This window comes from Trichechus manatus, unplaced genomic scaffold, assembly GCF_000243295.1.
Source record: "Trichechus manatus latirostris isolate Lorelei unplaced genomic scaffold, TriManLat1.0 scaffold00086, whole genome shotgun sequence".
Taxonomy (NCBI): domain Eukaryota; kingdom Metazoa; phylum Chordata; class Mammalia; order Sirenia; family Trichechidae; genus Trichechus; species Trichechus manatus.
The window spans coordinates 5,017,860-5,039,456 of NW_004444022.1; the positions used below are offsets into that span (position 1 = coordinate 5,017,860).

General features: G+C 41.5%; 1 protein-coding gene across 1 annotated transcript in view; it reads left to right on the forward strand.

Moving 5' to 3' along the window:
* ARHGEF9 (Cdc42 guanine nucleotide exchange factor 9) overlaps positions 1 to 21,597 on the forward strand; it is a 120,390-nt gene that overhangs the window by 13,209 nt on the left and 85,584 nt on the right. The window contains exon 3 of the mRNA XM_023736095.1: positions 19,193 to 19,384. Within this exon, the coding sequence (XP_023591863.1) occupies positions 19,193 to 19,384 (192 nt within the window). The remainder of the gene's footprint in view (positions 1 to 19,192; positions 19,385 to 21,597) is intronic.

Consider the following 21,597-nt stretch of genomic DNA (forward strand, 5'->3'; position numbering starts at 1 on the left):
CAATAAAAGAGGGAATAAACAGCATAGGTATAGAACCTTCTAATAGAGACGAAGGCAAGGTGATACCAAGTAATGGTAGACTGCTTCAAACTTAGAAAGATAAGGGTAAAATTCATGGTAACCACAAAGAAAGTTAATAAAACATACTCATAAAAAAGAAGAGGAAAAACAAAGTCTCAGCAAAAACAAAACCTACGAAAACAAAAGAAATGAAAGATACTTGATTTTAAGTGTTAGTCTATTAATTCCATTGTCTGGGCTTCCTCAGCATGGTTTTCACCCATTTATTTTTTTCCTGTGAATGGGCCATACTTTTCTGTTTCTTTGTATGCCCTGTAATTTTTTGTTGAATTTTTTTGTTGTTATTGAAACCTGGGCATTTTGAATATTAAAATATGTTAACTGAAAATCAGATTCTCCCCCTTCCCCAGGGTTTGCTATTGTTGATTTTTGAGGGCTGCAGACATTCATTTATTTAGTTATTTTTCCAAACTATCTTTGCAAGGCTGTATTCCTTGTGTGTGATCACTATAGTCTCTATTCCATTGTCTTAGTGTTCAGCCATTGACCTGACAGATTTCCTTAAACACCTAGAGCCAAGAAGAAAATAAAAATACTACTTTCTCAGTCTTTACAGCTTGGCTGTGAACTGGAGCATGCCTTCAGTGCTATGCCAGGCCACCTACAACTCTGTGTTAGCCTTCTCCTCTTGCTTGCATGTAGCCCACAAGTCCTCCAGCAGTGTACACCTAGGATCCTCTCAGGTCTTTCCTGAGCATGCATCTGGTTCTGGGCATCATGTTACATTCTGACTTCTCAGGTATGTTCAGTGGCCATTCTGAGTCCTTACTCCCCCCCAGGAAATGTCTTCCTCAGCCTCTTCCTTCCCAAGATATTGGGCCTGTTTGCTACATGCCCCATTGCTGTCCCTTACCCAGACTTGGACAGTATATATCTTTGTCTTGTAATAGACACAGCTGCCACCTGGAAAGCTGCTCCAGCCTGAGGGAGTTTGGGGGCAAAACAAAGGTCAGACTCTGTGCTGGTCCCTCAGGAAACTACAAGACAAAATTTTAAGAACAAAGTCTATATGAGTTCCCTGGCACCAGCAAGCCATACCAGGGACAAGGGCCACTATCCCCTTGACTGACACCATGCTGGGGAATGGAAGATGTTAAGCAGATGAATGAAATCCCTTCAGTGCTCTCTTACTGAATTTCAGCAGCCCTTTTCTTTATTAAAGGAGCCCTGATGATGCAGTGGTTAAAGCAGTTGGCTGCTAACCGCCAGGTCAGAGGTTTGAACCCACCAGCCACTTTGTGGGAGAAAGATGTGGCAGGCTGCTTCAGTAAAGATTTACAGCCTTCTTGCCTCAGCCCATGTGCGCTGTGCAGACTCAGCAGGGTGCCAGCGAATCTGCAGTCCACAGTTCCCCATTTCCACTGCTTTTGAATTGTCACTCCTTCCACGTGCCGCTCAGTCCTATTCTTCGGCTTTGTTTTTGATGAATAGGGTTCCTGGATTGTCATATATATTTGATTCACTTGTTTTTTCAGGTCTTTGTTGTAAGAAGGACGACAGGAAGTGTCTGACTATTCTGCCATCTTGGCCTCGCCTCCCCAGATAAGTAAAGCATTACTGAAGAAGAAGAACAAAGTGGGAGGCCTCACACTACCTCATTTTAGAAACTATTATACAGCCATGGTAGTCAAAACAGCCTGGTACTGGTACAACAACAGACATATAGACTACTGGAACAGAATTGAGAACCCAGGCATAAATCCATCCATCTTTGAGCAGCTGATATTTGACAAAGGCCCAAAGTCCATCAAATGGGGGAAAAGATAGTCTCTTTAACAAATGGTGCTGCCATAACTGGATGTCCATCTGTAAAGAAAAAGAATCAGGACCCATACCTCACATCATACACAAAAACTAACTCAAAATGGATCAAAGACCAACTATAAAATCTAAAACAATAAAGATCATGGAAGAAAAAATAGAAACAATGCTAGGGGCCATAATACATAACATAAATAATATGCAAACCATAACTGACAATTCCCAAACACCAGAAGAAAAAGTAGGTAACTGGGAGCTCATAAAAATCAAATGCTTATTCTCATCAGAAGACTTCACTAAAAGAGTAAAAAGAGAACCTACAAACTGGGAAATAAAAATTGGGGGGTATAGCATATCCAACAAGGGTCTAATCTCTAAAATCTACAAAATATTTCAACACCTCAATAACAAAAGTACAAATAATGCAAGTAAAAAATAGACAAAGGATACGAACCAACACTCCAACAAAGAAGACATTCAGGTGACTAACAGACACATGAAGAAATGCTCATGATCATTAGTCATTAGAGAAATGCAAATCAAAACTACAATGAGATACCATCTCACCCCAACATTACTGGCACGAATAAAAAAAAAGAAAATAACAGATGTTGGAGAGGTTGTGGGGAGATTGGAACTCTTATGCACTGCTGGTGGGAATGTAAAATGATACAACCATGATGGAAAACTATATGGCACCTCCTTAAAAAGCTACAAATAGAAATACCATATGATCCAGCAATCCAACTCCTAGGAATATACCCTAGAAAAGTAAGAGCCGTAACACGAGTAGACATATGCACACCCATGTTCGTTGCAGCACTATTCACAATAGCAAAAAGATGGAAACAACCTAAATGCCCATCAACAGATGAATGGATAAACAAATTATGGTACATACACACAATGTTAGTCCTCATTTGTATTCACATGATCTATCTTAATGTCTTCTCATTGTGAACATGCTTTGGAGTTACATTATCCAACACATCATTGGACTAATTGGAGGTTTTTTTTTTCCCAATATGGACCCATCACCAGCTCATAGAGAACCTGCAATCTAGCTGTTGCCTGACCCAGTGATTCCTCCAAATTCAGGTAACACAGGTCACCCTGTAGGCCTCTCTTAGAATCCCAAAATTGAAAGCAAACTTGAGGTGCTCTTAATTGTTCTCTTGTCAGTGGGACCATCCTTCCAAGTCTCCCTTGTTGACCCATAGTGTATGTAAGTGACCTAGTTGGCTGCCTGAGTTGAAGGGTGTGATCTGGGGCTTGTATAGCCAATCCGCAGGCTTATTTGGGGATCAACTTGTGTCTTCCTAGCACCATGTGTACACTACCTTGTAGTCCAATGACTTGAGGAGAGAAAGACCATGATTGAGTGTCTCTGGAGATGAGGCCTATTTCTGGGGCTCTTTGGAAAATATGATGGTGTAGTGGTTAAGAGCTATGGCTGCTAACCAAAAGGTCAGCAGTTTAAATCCACCAGCCACTCCTTGGAAACTGTATGGGACAATTCTACTCTGTCCTATAGGGTCGCTATAAGTTGGAATCGACTTGATGGCAACGAGTTTGGAAAGTACAGAATTTTGGAAAATCCCTGTAATTGCATATATATATATTTTTTTCCTTTTTAGTCAGTATAGTTATTATGAGTCGGGGTAAACCTCTTATCTTTTTCTCCACATGGCTTCTTATTACTAGTGCTCCTACTACCTTCTTTAGTATTTACTAAACCCAGAACAAAAGTGACTGTCTAGCACTTAGCAACAGCTACCTCCTTGGGCCAAGTAGACAGAGGCTGAGAGTATCTGGCATCTTGAGAGGCCTCCTCCCAGGACCTTTGTCGCACACCAGAGAAACCACACTCGGGCTGATGAGCTTCCTTTTTGTCTTTCAGAAGGCGAGTCTTCTTCAAAGAGCCTTGGTTTGGGATACCTTAGCATTGAATGAGAGAATTGACATTTCCTGCTTTAGCTCTGTTCACAGAATGGACTTGGTCCCTGAAGTTTACACAGGGTAATCATTTCTGGAGGACTCAAAGGCTGATTGGCCATCTCCAGGAGATGAGCCACAGGCAAAGGGTCCAATGGATCAGGCCTCATGTGTACCATTGTTGTCAGAGATCCAGCCAGCAAGGGAGTCTGACACTCCCTGGTCTAAATACATATATGTGCCATTGCCTTTCAGAGATAGTCCCTCTTCCTGCAGAGAATAGGAATGAAGCAAAGGAAGCCAGAGCCTTAAGTAAGAAACCAGACCCCACCACTGAAGATGGCACTCCCTGAGCATGATGGGCTGGACTGATCAGTTGAGATCATCAGTTTTTAGAGGACCTACCTATCCTCCCCCTTCCCTTTGCTAGACTTGTAACTCAGATCCAGTGAGATCTAAGTCTCAAGCTCACTTTTTCCCTAAAGGAGCCAAGAGGTAGGTGGATGATACTAAGAGGGCAAAAGAGACATATGAATGGGGACATAGAGTTTTCTAACCATCTGAGGTAGAGAGGCCCTTCTCTATTGGAAACATGCCTTGTAGGAATCAGAGGCCAGTTTGAGTGTGTTAGGCAGGGGGCATTCTCTGGGGAGGAATAGGAAATGGTGGGACTCCTGGGAATGGAGAGAGAGAACATCTGACAGGTTATCAAACAGGAAGAACACAATGAAGGTAGCAGGAACATTGGTCTGGTAAGTCAGAGATCTGGGTTGAAGGATGTCAGCTCTGCTGTTGATTCCCCGAGGAATTTCAGGGGGAGAACTTCCCTTTTCCAGCTTTAGTACCTCCACTGACAATCAAGGGGGTGGGACAGGTGGTTACTAAAGCCCCTGGCACTATCCCCTTCACCAATCTCAGGTTCTTCCATGATTCTAGAACCAGGGTCACATGTGTTTGCCAGCCTGCAGCCACTCTGAACAGTACATCAAATTGGTTTGATGGAGCTGTCCAGTGGAGCAGGAAAGATTTGGCTTGACACCGCAGCTGTTGAGTGGAGGGTACCATTAACACTTTGACAGGTGGCCCAGATGGTGAGGCTATTTCTATGAGGTATCTGCCCGTGGGTGCCACCAAAGATGAGGTACTATGAAGAGGCAGTTCAGCTCAGAAGCTGTGCCCTCCTGTGCTTCGAGCAACCACTCTAAAAGACAACCTGATCTCTGCCAAAGACACCCATATCCATTGAGTTGGAAACTGCCAGAGGTAAATGTCCAGACTGCAGGCTCCCCTCCCTACGTATTCCTCTCACTGTCTCTCTGAAACCAGGATGCTCTTTATTAGGAATCAGAGCCTTTCATTTTGTAATCAGAGCTTGTGTTTAGTATCTAGACCCCTTGAGGGAAGAGAAAGGGGTATTAGCTTCAGCCTATTTGTACTAAAGTGTAAATGATTGATATCAAACCCTTGCCTGAGCATTATTTGGAAGGGAGAAGGGACCCTGAGGGTAGCAAGGAAAGGAAGTAAAGGAAGAAAAAAAAAGTGGATGAAAACACTATGGGAGGGTAAGGTTGCAAGTATGCTTTCCTAGCACTTTCGTTTGCTTGAGGCCAGGTGGCCCTCCATGAAGACTACCTCCCAGGGCTCCATGCCCCTTGGTCAGTACTTCAAACTCTAGAGCACTGGACTGAGAGTCAGATGGAACTGACTTCGTATTTTATATCCAGTGGTTGCAAGTGGTGTGATCTTTGGCATATTTCTTCACGTCTTTGAACTTTTTTTCTCACCTTTAAAATGGGGGCAGTGGTCTTTGTTTTTACTCAAATGGCAGACTCTGACGTTTGAATATCATACTACAGTTTGATATGGCCTTTCCAAACATGGTCATGGTTTGCCCTTCCTGACATGCAGGGTTCTAAGGCTAGCAGAGCAGCACAGAGAGGTTCAATCTCTGGTTAACAGCTGAAAACCAGAACATAGAGTAACTTCTCCAGAGTCCTAGGTGACTTAGAAAGAGTAGTACCTGAACCTTGAGCTCTTGGGGCTTACAATCTAGTGTCTTTCCCATTCCCCACGACCATTATGGGGCTCAGAAGAGCTAATGGATGTGAAGGGAGGTTGTTGTTAGGTGCCGTCAAGTCGGTTCCAACTCATAGTGACAGAATGAAACACTGCCATCCTCACAATCGTTAAGCTTAAGCCCATTGTTGCAGCCACTGTGTCAGTCCATCTCTTTGAGGGTCTTCCTTTTTTTCGCTGCCTCTCTACTTTACCAAGCATGATATCCTTCTCCGGGGACTGATCCCTCCTGATGACGTCCGGAGTATGTGAGACGTAGTCTTGCCATCCTTGCTTCTGAGGAGCATTCTGGATGTACTTCTTCAAGACAGATTTGTTCGTTCTTTTGGCAGTCCATGGTATAGTCAGTATTCTTCAACACCACAATTCAAAGATGTCATTCTTCTTCTGTTTTCCTTATTCATGGTCCAGCTTTCACATGCATATGAGGTGATTGAGAACACTATGGCTTGGGTCAGGCACACCTTAGTCTTTAAGGTGACATCTTTGCTTTTCAACACTTTAAAGAGGTCTTTTGCAGATTTGCCTAATGCAGTGCGTCTTGTGATTTCTTAACTGCTGCTTTCATGAGTTGATTGTGGATCCAAGTAAAATGAAATCCTTGACAACTTCAATCCTTTCTCCATTTATCATGATGTTACTTATTGGTCCAGTTGTGAGGATTTTTATTTTCCTTATGCTGAAGTATAATCCATACTGCAGGCTGTGGTCTTTGATCTTCATCAGTAAGTGCTTCAAGTCCTCTTCACTTTCAGCAAGCAAGGTTGTGTCATCTGCATAGCACAGGTTGTTAATGAGTCTTCCTCCAATCCTGATGCCCCGTTCTTCATATAGTCTAGCTTCTCGGAAGGGAGTTTAGTAAGTATGAAGTCTATGCCTCCATGAAGGATTAACCTTGCTCTTCTCCAGAGAGGAAATCTTGAGGATTGGTTTGGCTTTCTTGAAGGGGAGAGGCTTCAGGTAAGGCAGAGAGTCAGGTCAGCATGGAGGGTGGCCACCCAGCACAAGAGTACCCTTAACATTGTGAGGGCCAGCTGGCTCTGCTCCTCCTGATCTTCCAGTTCCAGTTCCACGATGGCAGCATTCTTAGCTCCCACTTACTGATGGCACGCTCCTGGTCTGGTCTGGGGCCAAGGGTACCCCTGGCCAAGCCGTACAGGAGCCAGGCTTATCGGTGATATTGGCTAGGCTTCTAGTCTCTAGGCCCCTTTCTGGCTCTGCTAGAGCCACCTTCTACCTTTTACGACTTCCTCAGAGGGATCTAGACACACCTCCAAATAGACTCAGGCTACAGAATCTCCAAGGCTACCAAGTTTTGCATTAGTGTGCACCAACTTCTCTCTTCCTTTCCCATCCTTTGTCGTACCACTCCTTGATCGTTGGGGTAATGTATTCTTCAGAGCAATGCACCTAGTCAGATGAGCTCCTGGCTCAGATGGATACCAAACTCAGGTGTGGGCTGAGTTGGGGACCACAATAGCCAAAGCTGAGAGTGGGCACCGAGTCTCTGCTCATCTCAAAATCCAGGACTCTCATCCCTGAGCAGCACTTACTGGCTCAAGATGCTAAGACTCCCAGGGGTCCTCACATTGTCTGACTGACCTCAGAACATTGGATAGTCATGAGATGCAATCCAAAGGAGTTATAATGCAGGGACACAGAGGTAAGTCAACCTCTTCCCCTGGCCTTTCTCACTTTTCTAGGAGCTTTATTTCTAAATTATGCTTGATCTGTTTCTCTTTTTTGATCGAGGCAGGGGCTAATCCCTCCCTTCCCCACCTTATGTCCCTAAATCCAACCCTTCAGCTCTTACAGAAAAAACTAAATATGACAGGCAGATTCACTCAGTGTAATTTCTGCCTCTGGGTGAGGTACCAAAGCATTTGGGAGGGATGCTGGAGATGGGGTTTTATAGAGCAGAACATCAAAGGTGGCACCATGCCCAGGCCCCTCTCCCTCGATCCTCTTATAGGGATAGCACTGGAGAACGCAAAACAGAAACCTGCTGCAGGTGCTTTCCTTAAAGGTAGAAGGCTTTTTCAATCTCATAAATGACTGGTTCTCTGTTTCACTTTGCTATTTCCCCTCTCTGCTGGGGGAAGAAGATACAACTATACAAGGAAAAATCAATTTAGGGTAGTTGGGGCCTAGAGTTCGTTGCTAAAATTTAGTTCAAAGTATTTGGAGGATCTAGCTTTCTGGCACCTCCTTCCTTCCACCACCACCATCTCACCACCACTACCACCCCCTCCATCCTGCCCAGTTTAGAAATAGCAAAGCTCATAGCAGTAGAAGACTTAGAAGGTGAAATTGGCCCTAAACAGAGAGTAAAATGACTTTGTCAGCTTCCCTGGCTGATAAACAAGATAGGAACTAAACAGATGGCAGGGGTGGGTGTGGTGGGATGGGGATGCAGGGTGACCACAAGGGAGGAAAGAGGAGGGAAGGGAAGGGGAGAGAAAGCCTTTCAACACAATCACTACTACTACCATCACTTAACCATTGCCCTCGAGTCAATGTTGGCTCATAGTGACCCTATAGGACAGAGTAGAACTGCCCCATAGGGTTTTCAAAGCTGTAAATCTTTAAAGAAGCAGACTGCCACATGTTTCTCCTGTGGAATGGCTGGTGGGTTCGAACTGCCGACTTTTTGGTTAGCAGCTGAGTGCTTAATCACTGTGCAACCAGGTCTGCTGCTCTTATACCTTCACTGACATGTATCTTCCTACCTCTTCAAGCTACCTGTTGTAGCTTAGGACAACTTTGAGAGAAAGTTTTGTCTTTATTTTGAACTGAAGTCTGACTTTCTGAAACTTCTAGTCATGGGAAAGGTGTAAGCACAAGAGAATAACAGCCTAGATAGGGACTATAAGCGGTTAGAACTACAAGGAAAATGCTGCAGGAGAACCCTCAACAGGGAACAGGCCATATTTGGGGCACCAATAGAGATATATGCATGATTAGATAGTGAGTGAGACCTATGCTCACTTGCCTATGATTGTAAATGGCATAGCCCAGACAAGAGCCTAGGTCTGACTCCAAAGCCAGTGCTTTCCTAAGTCACCATCCTAAAGTGGTTTTTCTGAATATTTACCAAATAATTGTGGGCTTTCTGGGAAATGATGGTCAGCTTGATTTCACCATCTTCTCTTAGTGTAGCTTTCATCATGAAATCAGGCAGGGCAGGGTTTGTACTTCCATATCTGGATAATTTAAATAGAAGTCTTTTCTTTTAACTCAGAAAGCAAATCAAAGGAAACACAGAATGATTTTCTAAAGGTCATGGTAGAGTCAATATCTACAAGATCTACACGTGTTGCATGTTTGTTACACCCTCTTCCCCCAAGAACACAGGGCCTTGCACTCAACAGATACACAGTAAATCCTGGCTGACTTGAAATAATTTGATTCAAGCACTCCCTTTTTGGCTACTTGACTAATACAAACCTAAATTCTGTCAAGGTCTAAGCAGACAATAGGCCCCTGAAAACCAATGAAAGGAGAAGGCTTAGGGGTAGAGTGGAGTGCAGTTTGTCTCAGAGACATCTAGTTTTCTTGACTGGGAAGGAAGCTATGTAATCTATGAAGGATTTCCTGGCACCCTACCTCCACCCTCATTCTGGCTTGAGTTGTCATCTTTAGAAGCCTCATCAAGGGCAAAAGACATCAACATCTCCAGCCCCAGACTACGTCTCCCTTTGTTGAGGAGGGTTTAGAGCCTGTCTGTCAAGGAGGTGGCATTTGGAGTATAAGAAATTTGGGGAAATTATGAGGACAATTACAAAAGTACCTCCTAAAACTGTTTTCAACTAGAGGACAGTTTTTCCCAGGTACCATGTTGCCTCATGGTTCTAGGTGCAGATGGTGCCAACCTAGGGGATAATAACAATAGCAGCTAATACTTGACTCTGTGCCAGGAAAAGCTCTAAGGATTTTACATGCGTTACCTTATTTAATCATGTCAACAGCCCATGAAGTAGATTGATATTATTCTATTTTACATATGAGAAACCAAGGCTCAGAGGTTAGCTGGGTTACTCAGTTAGGCAGTTGTAGAACCAGGAGTTGAACCCAGACTCCCGACTCTGCACCCTTCACCAGTGTCATAGACTGTCTCTCCTAATTCTGGTCTAAGAATCTGGAGACCTTGCTTCATTCCTGACTGCCACCTACTCACTGTGAGGTGTCCCCTTTTCTCATTTGGGAAGTGGAATAATGTTTGCTTTACCTGACTTGGAGCTCTGGTGGTGCAGTGGTTAAGAGTTCAGCTGCTAACCAAAAGGTCGGTGGTTCGAATCCACCAGCCACTCCTTGGAAACCCTGTGGGAAGTTCTACTCTGTCCCATAGGGTCGCTATGATTCGGAATTGACTTGATGGCAATGGACTTTTTTTTTCTTTTTTTTTTTAGTTTTTATCTGACTTGGAGGGCTGTTTTGAAGCCTAAGTAAGAGAGTCTGTGGGAAGACATTGTACTTGACCTGGGTTTTCAGGGAAGCCAGAGACCAAAGAAGATGAATAGAAAAGAATAGGGAAGATCTTTTTGGAGAGGGTGTAGTGTGTAGGCACTAGAAGGATAAAGAGGTGTAGGTGAGAGTAAGTAGGACTTGTTGGAATGAATGGAAGGGGTGAACTGGCTGAGGTCATAGGTCTGTGTTGAGGAAGAGTGGGACTTGATGGGCCGGCTCGATCTAATGCCTTGATGGAGAACCATGAATGCCCAGACCAGTACTTCACATGGATCTTTCCTTTCTTTTTTTTTCTTCTTTCTTCTTATTTTTTAAATCTGATATGTAACCAAAATCTCCATTGCTGTGGTTGAAACTCACTACTTTTCATTGTGTCTGCACTGGAAAGAAAGAACAATTTGCTAGCAGCCTTCTTACAATGATCTTTCATGTAATTAGTGACAGTTATTAAATTCCTTTCTCTCGAAAAGCAGAGGAGTGGTTTCTGTGCCTAAATGTACATGGCATGTTGATTGGCCCTGTGCTAAGCAGAAATGCTAAGTGCTTCCTGGCAGTTGTGCCCAGGGATTTCAAAGCATGCCCGATCCTTCTGGAAGCTGGGACTGGGACTCCAAACAGAGGTGAGATGTTATGGATTAAATTGTGTCCCCCCAAAATATGTGTTGTAAATCCTAACCTCTATGCCTGTGGTTATAATCTCATTTGGGAATGGGTTGTCTTTGTTATGATAATGAGGCAGGGTTAGTGTAGGGTGTATTTTGAGTCAATCTGTTGAGATATAAAAGACATTAAACAAGCATTCGAGAAATAGAAATGGGGGAAGAGATGCCAAGCCACATGAAGATCGCCCAGGAGGAGAAGCTCAGAAGAGACAAGGACCCTCCTCCAGAGCTGATAGAGAGAAAGCCTTCCTCTAGAGCTGGCACTCTGAATTTGGACATCTAACCTCCTAAACACTGAGAAAATAAATTTCTGTTTGTGAAAGCCACCCATTTGTGGTATTCTTGTTATAGTAGCACTAGATAACTAAGACATGGAGAGTGTGTAGTAAGTGGGAGCTGTATCTACAGCCAACCCGATTCCCTTCAGTCTTCTGTATCTACCTTTGCAACCACACTTTGCTATTGCTTCACTGTAGTGACAGAGAAGAGCATTTTGGTGACTTTTGTTACAGGAGATTTTATTTTCCCTCCAATCCCACTCCCTCATCTGTGTTTTGCCCTTTTGCAGTATTTGCTGAGATTTTGGGCTGCCGCCTTGATTCAAACAGAGGCTGATCAGAGGACTTTTCTCATGATTAGAGTTATCTGAAAAGGGAAAGGGCTGATTTTGGAGATGGTGGTAGCCTCATCATTGGTTTTGTTCAAGTAGATGGGCCAGGCAGTTGCTGTCACAGAATATTGTCAAGGGAGTTTATGTATTGATTGAGGAACAAGTAATGATGTAGTCTGGCTGACCTTCTGTTTCCTTTATAACTCTATGATTATTTAGCTCTGAGATTCTGTTATTTATTGTGACTGGCTTTCTCAGAGGATGGCTCACTTCACTCCTTTCTGGCTTGGTAGATTTGGCATTTGAAAATATAGAGGTGAGATTTAGACAGTATTACTTACCTGTTCCTTTCTCAGAAACATCACATGGCTGGAACCAGGGGTAAGCTCACTTTCTATGACTGCTAGAGCCTTTATTGAACTCTTCCTAGGTGCTAAGGCATCATGCTGTGACCTGAGGGAACTACCAAAGGGATATCATGTCCCCTCTCCTTTAAGAACTACCAATCCATTGGGGCAGGGACAACTAAAGACACTTAAGAGTGTATACCAAAGGCTGAATAAGCATTAATATAACATATGGGACAGTGAAGTTTGCCTATAGGTATATAAATACACTAAGAGAGGTCTGCAAAGGTTACTTACAAAATCCATAACCGTGGTTTCCTTGGGAGAGGTGGCTGGGACCTAGGATGGGGAGCAGTCAAAAGGGAAATTTTGCCTTATCTAGACTGTTTTAACTTTTTATTTATTTTATTGAGATATAATTCACATACCATAAAATTCACCATTTTAATGTGCATAATGCAGTGAGTTTTAGTATACTTACAAAGGAGCCCTAGTGGCACAAATAGTTAAGTGCTTGGCTGCTGACCAAAAGGTTGGTGGTTTGAAACCACCTAGCAGCTCCATGGGAGAAAGACCTGGTGATCTACTTCCATAAAGATTACAGCCAGAAAACCCTATAGGGGCAGTTCTACTCTGTCGCATGGTGTCGCTGTGAGTCAAAATTGACACTATCAGCACTATCTAATTCCAGGACATTTTCGTCACCTCAAAAAGAAACCCTGTACACATTAACAGTCGCTCTCTATTCCCCACTTTCCCCAGGCTCTGGCAACCACTAATATATTTTCTGTCTCTATGGATTTTTGTTTATTCTAGACATTTCAGATAAATGGAATTGTACAATATGTGTGTTCTTTTGTGTTTGGCTTCTTTCACTGAACATACTGTTTTTGAGGTTCATCCATATTATAACATGTATCAGTATTTCATTCCTTTGTATTGCTGAACAGTATTCCACTGAATGGATATGGCTATATCACATGTTGGGTATATCATTCAGGTTTTCATTTTTAGGTTATTATGCTGCTATTAACATTTGTGTACAAGTTTTTGTGTGAACATATATTTTCAGTTCTCTTCAATATATAACTAGGAGTGGAATTGTCGGGTCATATGGTAACTCTATGTTTAATGTATTAAGGAACTGCCAATCTGTGTCCCACAGCAGCTGCACCATTCTGCATATTCATCCCAGCAGTGTATGAGGGTTTCAGTTTCTCCATACCCTTGTTATTGTTCTTGTTTTTATTTTTGTTTTTTATATCCATCCTAGTGTATGTGAAGTGGTATCTCATTGCATTCTCCTGATGACTAATGGTTTTGAGCAATTTTTCATGTGTTTATCGGTCATTTATATATCTTCTTTCAATAATTGTCTTTTCACATGTTTTGCCCATTTTTAATTGAGCTATTTGACTTTTTATTGTTGAGTTCTACACATTCTGAATATTAGACCCTTATAGATATATGATATGCAAGTATTTTCTTCATTCTATGGGTGGTATTTTCAGTTCCATGATGGTATTGTTAGCAGCACAAAAGTTTTTTAATTTTGATGAAGTCCAATTTATTTATTTTTTCTTTAGTTGATTGTGCTTTTGGTGTCATATCTAAGAAATCATTGCCTAATCCAATGTCACAAAGATTTTTTCCTCTGTTTTCTTCTAAGAGTTTTATAGTTTTAGCTCTTAATTTTAGATCTTTGATCCATTTTGAGTTAATTTTTGCATATGATGGGAGGTAGGGGTCTAACTTTATTATTTTATATGTGGATATCCAGTTGTCCTAGCACCATTTGTTGAAGACTATAATTTCTTCCTTGAATTGTCTTAGCTCCTTTGTCAAAAATAAGTTGTACATAAATGTAAGGTACATTTCTTGACTCTCAATTTTATTGCATTGATTTCTATGTGTATTATTGTTCCAGTGCCACACTCTCTTGATTGCTGTAGCTTTGTGCAGTAAGTTTTGAAATTCAGAAGTGTTATTCCTTCAACTTTGTTCTTCTTCAAAATTGTTTTGGCTATTCTGGATTCCTTGAATTTCCATATGAATTTTAGAATCAGCTTGTCAATTTCTGCAAGAAGCCAGCTGGGATTTTGATAGGGATGGTGTTGAATTTGAGTCAATTTGAGGAGTATTGCCATCTTAATAATAATAAGTCTTTAAATCCATGAACATGGGATGTGTTTCAATTTACTTAGGTCTTCTTTAATTTCTTTCAACAACATTGTATATAGTTTTTGGTGTATAAGTCTTAACACTTGCTGAATTTATTCCTAAGTATTTTATTCTTTCCCATGCTATTTAAATGGAATTTCTTAAAATTTCATTTTCAGATTGTTCATTACTAGTATATAGAAATAGAATTTGTTTGTATATTATACTGCAACGTTGCTAAATTCATTTATTAGTTCTAACAGTTGTGTGTGTGTGTATTTTCTAGAATTTTTTTATATACGAGATTATGTCATCTGTGAATAGAGATAGTTTTACCTCTTCCTTTCCAATCTGGATGCCTTTTATTTTTTTTCCTCTTGCCCATTTGCCCTGGCCAGAACCTCCAGTAAAATGCTAAGTGGAAGTGATGAGAGCATATATCCTTGCCTTGTTCCTGATCTTAGGAGGAAAACATTCAGTCTTTCACTGTTAAGTATAATGTTAACTCTGGGTTTTTCATAAATTTTCGTTATCAATTTGAGGAAGTTCCTTTTATTCCTAGTTTGTTGGGTGCTGTTTTTTTTTTTTTTTTTTTAACTACGTAAAGGTGTTGGATTTTTGTCAAATGCTTTTTCTGTGTCTGTTGAGATGATAATATGTTTTCCCCTTTTTTCCATCAATATGATGTATTACAGTAGTTAATTTTCATATGTTGAACCAACCTTGCATTCCTAGGATCAACCTCATTTGATCATGGTGGATAATTCTCTTTTATATATTGCTGGGTTCAAATTGCTAGTATTGAGGATTTCTGCGTTCCTGTTTTTGGAACTTTGTGAAAGACTAGTGTTAATTCTTCTTTAAACATTTGATAGAATTTACCAGATGGTCCTGGGTTTTTCCTTGTCAGAAGTTTTTGATTACTGATTCAGTTGCTTTACTTGTTATAGGTATATTCAGATTTTCTATTTCTTCTTGAGTCAGTTTCTACGGTTTATATCTTTCTAGGAACTTGTCCATTTCATCGGGTTATCAAATTTTTTGACATAGAATCGTTCATAATATTCCCTTTTAATATCTTTTATTTCTGTAAGATTGGTGGTATTATCTCCTTTCTCATTCCTGATTTTAATAATTTGAGTCTTCTCCCTTTTTTTCTGTTTTAACTTTTTACAATTGTGATATTTAAAAACAGTAAAAAAGGTAAACACATACAAAATAAAAAGACATATCAAAATGGGAATCTGTGTATTTCACTAATTTCCTGGCAGTCATTTTTTGCCTGTGGGTCTCTGTTTCTTTATCAGGACTTTGAGATGTTGGGTCATTGTTGCTGAAGTGGTTGAAAACCTCTAGTTATGTTCTTTCCATGTTCCAACATGGGATTAAAGGTCAAAGATGAGATTATTTTGTGTACAGAATGTAGACCAATGTGGGAGGAGTTCAGTATTCTTAAAAGGAGTAGTTGGAAGTAAGGGTCAAAATGCAGATTGGAGCCATATCATATGGTGTTCTTTGAATGCCATGGTGAAGGACATGGACTTGCCCTATAATCAGTGGGGAGATATTGAGAGTTTTGGGTTGTCAGAGTAGCCAATCTAAGTGATAGTCAAGTAATTTGGTCCAATAGCAGTGTGTGGGAGGGATTGAAACTGGGACATCACCTAGGGAATTGTTCAGGTATAAGGAGATGAGGGTCATGGCATTGGGAATGGAAAAGGAGAGATAAGGAAAAGAGATTTTCTCTTATTTGGAAAGCACTCCCTGGATCAGAAGGAGGAGCGAGGAGTCAGTTGTTTTGGCTACCCCCTCCCCATGTCTCTCAGTGGTTAGGCATGGAATAGGTTCAAAGTGGATATTTGTTAAATTTAATTTCATTAACTCAGCCTTGCTTCAGAGCTCAATGAGGGCTGGAGAAACCAGTCTTCAAGTACTCTGAGGAGGGCTTCCAGGAAAGCCTTTCAAACTGCCAGGCTCCGGGCATTGTCCATCTTCTTACTTGTCATCCAGGGGCCCATACATGCTAATTGCAGTGTCAATGAAGAACACTTGTGAAAAGGTATGCATTAGCCTGCATAGGTTTTTGGGAAGGCTTGGTATGGAACTCTGGGCTGACATTTCATCCAAGGAAGATAAGCTCATGGGCTGACCTATATCAGTGTACTGTGACATGCAAGTGGACAAGGGCCTTCATCTGCACAGAACAGGGAAGTTCTCAAGAGCATGGAACTTAGAGGTAGACCAGAAAGTCATATATTCAAGCCCAGGGGTCTTTTGTGGAACCCTGGGCCCAGAGGGCATAATATTTAGGCCTTACATGGAGCCTTTTTCCAGGCTGAGAAACATCTTCCCTAGAATGTCAGCTCCACAAAGGGCAGGGATTTGTGTTTGTTCACTGCTCTATCCCCACTATTTGACACATAGGAGGTACTTGATATTGATTTAACGAATGAATGAATCACCCAGTCATTATTTTGGATTAAGGCAGCAAGGAGTGGGCCCCTGGGGTTTTTGCAGTGGACGAGATCAAGGTATTGGCTTTTCAGAAGCTCCTTATGGAGGGTCCTACCACCCAGACCTTTAGCTCTAGTCAGAAGGTTTAGAAGCTGCTCCACCAGATTATGTGTAAGGAATATGCTTCCACCTGGTTGCAGTTGCCTTCCACCCCTCTCATTGTTGTTTGGAACTGTTTGGACTATGGGCTGAATATAAATCTTGTTCTGTTCCTGCTCCTGCTCTCTTCCCACCTTCTATATCCTGTGCTCCTTCTCACCGGAACTGTTCCAAAAATTCATCTCATTCCAGCCATCCAAAGTCAGCATTTTGACTTGACTTGTCTTAAATCCCTGAAATGACAAGAAATGGTTCTTATCTCATAAAGGTCTGTCAGTGGTACATTTTCATAGCAGGGCTTAGCATGCTTTTCTAGAAGCAGGAGAACACTAATGGATTATTAGAGAATGGGGTTTTTATTGTTACAAATAGTATCATGTATATGATATGTTTTGCTTCAGAGTCTTAGAATCACTCTTTGAACAGATGCGTTCCTTGAGTAATTGTCCCTTTTCATTGTCTGTTTGTTGATTGTATTAAAGGGTGCTGTTAGCATATCGAGGAGCCCTGGTGGCACACTTGTTGAAGTGCTCGGCTGCTAACCAAAAGGTCAGCAGTTCCAACCCACCAACCTCTCCACAAGAGAAATAGGTGGCAGTCTGCTTCCATAAAGATTTACAGCCTTGGAAACCCTATGGGGCAGATCTGCTCTGTCCTGTAGGGTCCCTATGAGTCAGAATAGACTCGACGGCAGTGGGGTGGGCTAGCATATCGAAGACACAAACCTGACCTTTTGGAAGCTGGAAAGAGATTTCCAGTAGAATATTTGCAGAGATAGGTTCTGAGTTCTAGGTTAAGCTGTGTGCAAAATACCTTTAAATGGGGTGAGCCTTTCTTGCTTTGGCCTGTGGCAAATAAGTGGAATGTATGCTGATAGTATCTTTAGGCTTACTGGGTGGTAACCCCACCCACAACCCCCACAAGGCAAGAGAGAGGGAAGAATACCCAGAGTTAGGAAGTAACTACTGTCCCTCTAACTCCATTCCAAAGCCTCTGTCTCTCTGTGACCACCCATCAACCTGCTTTTCTGGTGACAGAAATAGAGATGCATCTAAATGGCTTGAGCTCAGCTTCTGAGCCAGGAATGTGGAAAAAGCTAGTAGTGGGGGGAGGGAGAAGATAGATGGTTGGTTAAAGCTTTTGAAACTACTGGCAAGTTCCTCAGCTAATTATCCCAGAAGATTTTGCCACTCTGCCTACAGAGGCTACCCACCTTTTTTTCCTTTGTCCCCATGGTTTGTCCCCCTTCTAGGACTGGGGTGAAATGAGCCATCTCCCTGACTCAAGCTAAGTTATCCAAGATCCAGCTATATCTCTCGTAGCCGCCCAAAAGGAGGTTTTTCAGCTTCCTTCTGCCTTCATGATTTGAAATAGAAACTCTCAAACTGTATCGACTGTACCCATTTCTAATGATTCTAATTCTCAGTTCTCCTTGGCCCAAGCCTTCCCTTCTCTTTTCCTGTCTCTCTTAGAGACTGCCACACAAAGGTCCTGGCACAATGGTTAAGACCACAGGCTCTGGAGTTATACTACCTGGCTCCTATCCCAACTCCTCTGCTTTTTAACTGTGTAACTTAGGACAAATTCCTTAACTTCTTTGAGCCTCAGTCTCGTCTTCTGTGAAATGATGGTAATAATGTTACCTACATGAATAATACAGTATATTGAAATCTCTTAGCATAGTGGCTGGTGTATAATTAGTTTTACTGTTATTTAGCGGGGGAACATTCTGCTCTCCTCACCCAGCCTTGAAGAGGTAAGAGATATTTTGCATCCTCAAGGAATTTTACAGTCAAATTTAAATGATTATTTGCATATCCTTTGGTGGCACAGTTGTTAAGAGCTATGGCTGCTAATCAAAAGTTTGGCAGTTCAAATCCACCAGTTGCTCTTTGGAAATCCTATGGAACAGTTCTACTCTGTCCGATAGGATCACTATGAGTCGGAATCTACTCAACGGCAACAGGTTTGGGTTTTTTTGGCTTGATGGAAAAAATCTCCAAGGCCCTGTTTTTGAGACATTCATTCCAGCATCCAGCTTTAGTATCTACACTGGCAAGCATTTAAATACTGCGTGTTGACAGTAATCTACTTGTGGCACCCAAGGTCTATAGCTTAATCCTTATTTTTTTGGATTCAGCTGTGCTGCCTAGATCTGTTCCAGCATGAATGAGTTCTGCTTGCCATTACTCCTCCCTCTTCTCAGACCTTATTAGCTGAGAGGGTTCTGAGAGATGATTTAGTCCCACCCCTCCCCAGTCTCCATTTCACAGATGGGTGCCAGAGGCCTGAAGAGGACTGGACCAATACTCAGGACCAGCAAGTTACCCTAGAGCCAGGTCTGGCACTCAGTTTCAAGGGGCCCCTGGTTAAAGGCTCTCTGAATTCCTGAAGAATTTAGTTCATCCTTGTTCTACTTGACTGAAAACTTCTCAAAGAAGGAAGTTAACTCATTTTTCTTCTTCTGCCTGCTTCCACAGCTCTGGGTGAACCAAGAGGATGGGATGGAGGAAGGGCCCAGCGATGTGCAAAATGGGCACCTGGACCCCAACTCAGACTGCCTCTGTCTGGGTCGTCCACTACAAAACCGGGACCAGATGCGGGCCAACGTCATCAATGAGATCATGAGTACTGAACGCCACTACATCAAGCACCTCAAAGATATATGCGAGGTAGGGCCAGCCATGATGGTGCATGTGGGATGTGCAGGGTAGGGTGGAGGGTACTTCCACGAAGAACTAACAACTCTCCTGGGTCCAGCCTGTAACAATCCCAAGATGTAGGAAAGGGCAGCTGTGTTGGCCTCCCAGGTTCTGTTCCATGGGGTTAAACTGCTTCCTTGGGTTTTCTCAGTCTCTCTATTTGTATTTGTCTGATTCTCTCCTTTTCTTTCTCTTTCTGTCTGTTTCTCTCTCATTCTCTCTCTCAATCCCTCCCCTGATTCTCCACCTCTATCTCCACACCCCATGTGAGGACCTGACCTCCCTCATTAAAGCAAATCACATCTCCTTCTAAGCTAGTGGTTCGAAAACTTGAATGTGCACCAGAGTCCCTCTGGGAGCTTGTTAAGCATGAAGATCCCAGCTCCTCTGCATCTCTCCCCCACAAGATATTTATCACATCTGTCTAGGGTATGGCACAGGCATCTCTAAGTTTAACAGGCGTCCCTGGTGATGCTATTGCTGCTGGTCCTCCTGCCTCACTTGGAGAAACACTGGTTTCGACTGTAAGCAGAAAAGATCTTGGGGAGAGGAATCCAAAAGAGGCAAAAGCTGGGTGCACAAACTTCAGCTCCTTCAATATGTCCTTTTACCTTCCTAGGAGCTGTGGCTCCCCATTCCCTACCCCCATCCCTTCCATCTCTCTGTTCTAAGTGAGGGTGAGAGCCCTTTTCCTCAATTTGCGTTGAGCTCAGCAGGAACAAGTTGGCATTTTCAAAGGACATTTTACTAAGCAGTAAGGGAAAAGCAGTGGGAAATGGAGAAAATAATTTTTTTTAGAGTTTAAATGCTTTGTTTTCATTTCTTTGAAAAAATCTTAGCTGAATATATTTGATTTATTCAGTTGATGTGAAGTACTCTTAATGTCCGTTAAAAAAAAAAAGGGAAAGGAAAGGAGACTGTTTGAACTGTTAATTATTTATTTATTTTAAAATAATTATTTTATTTTTGGTGAAATATACACAGCAAAGCATACACTAATTCAACAATTTCTACATGTATAATTCAGTGACATTGATTACATTAATTATTTCTTATACAACTAATCCATGTTCATTTTAGAAAAATAACATGCACGTAAGAAAATAATTACCCATAATCCCACAAACCAGTAAAAACCACTTATGTAGCTGACTTCTTTTTTCTATGCGTATATATGTATAAATATAGTTTTAATAAAATGGAATTGTACTGTAACACTTTTCTCCTAGCACTATAGGATGGACATCTTTTCTATTTCAATAAAAATGGATCTACATAAGTCTAATAGGTATCTGGCTATATTTGGCTACATGATGTGTAAATTTATTGAGCCAATTCACTTTTGCTGGTTGCTTATATTTTTCTAATTGTTATCATAAACTCAATTTTTTATGGACAGAAGCATTTATACTTTATTGAACTGTGAAAATATATGTCTTCTTTTCGTGTTCTGTTAGGTTCTCTGGTTTTGCTTTTGTTTGTTTTTGCCTTAGTCCTGTGATAACTTCTCTAACCCTGTGTATCATCAAGGGCTGGCAGGTAATTTGAGCAGGCCCTAGAATCCTCTTGGGCAAAAACAGGTAGATTTATGTAGGGAAGAGAGGGGAATGGAAGGCTTCCAAGCTGAAGGTAGTTTCATCCTACCTACTACATGAATGATTGTGCTGATGAAAAGGCCTAAACGCTCTTGTTTTTTTGCTAGTGTGTAGCAGAAGTGACTTCTGGAGAACACATTTAACTTGCTTTTTTATAAATCAAACCTGATTCTTTATCTAAAGCTATTAGTTAATGACTATTAAATCTTATAATTCTATATTATAATGTATTATATATAATTATAATTATTACTTATATTTTTGATGGCAGTTTTGATAAGACATTGAGAAAAGTATGTAGTCAATTATCTTTATTGACTACCTTTTCTAGGTGATTTAAAGATAACTTGTCTCTAAGAACTCTAGTCTATTTGGAACAAGCCTTAAATACTTGAAATGAGTATTAAATAAGACTCAGGGTCCTTACCATAATCTTAGGGACTAAGTAATAATATCACAAGTCAAATTAAAATTTAGTAAATGCCCCTATGTGGCATTGGGCATCTAACCACTGACATGTCAATCATTCAGCAAACATTTAGTGGAATTCTGCTCCATGCCAGGCCCTGGGCAGGACTCCTACACTTA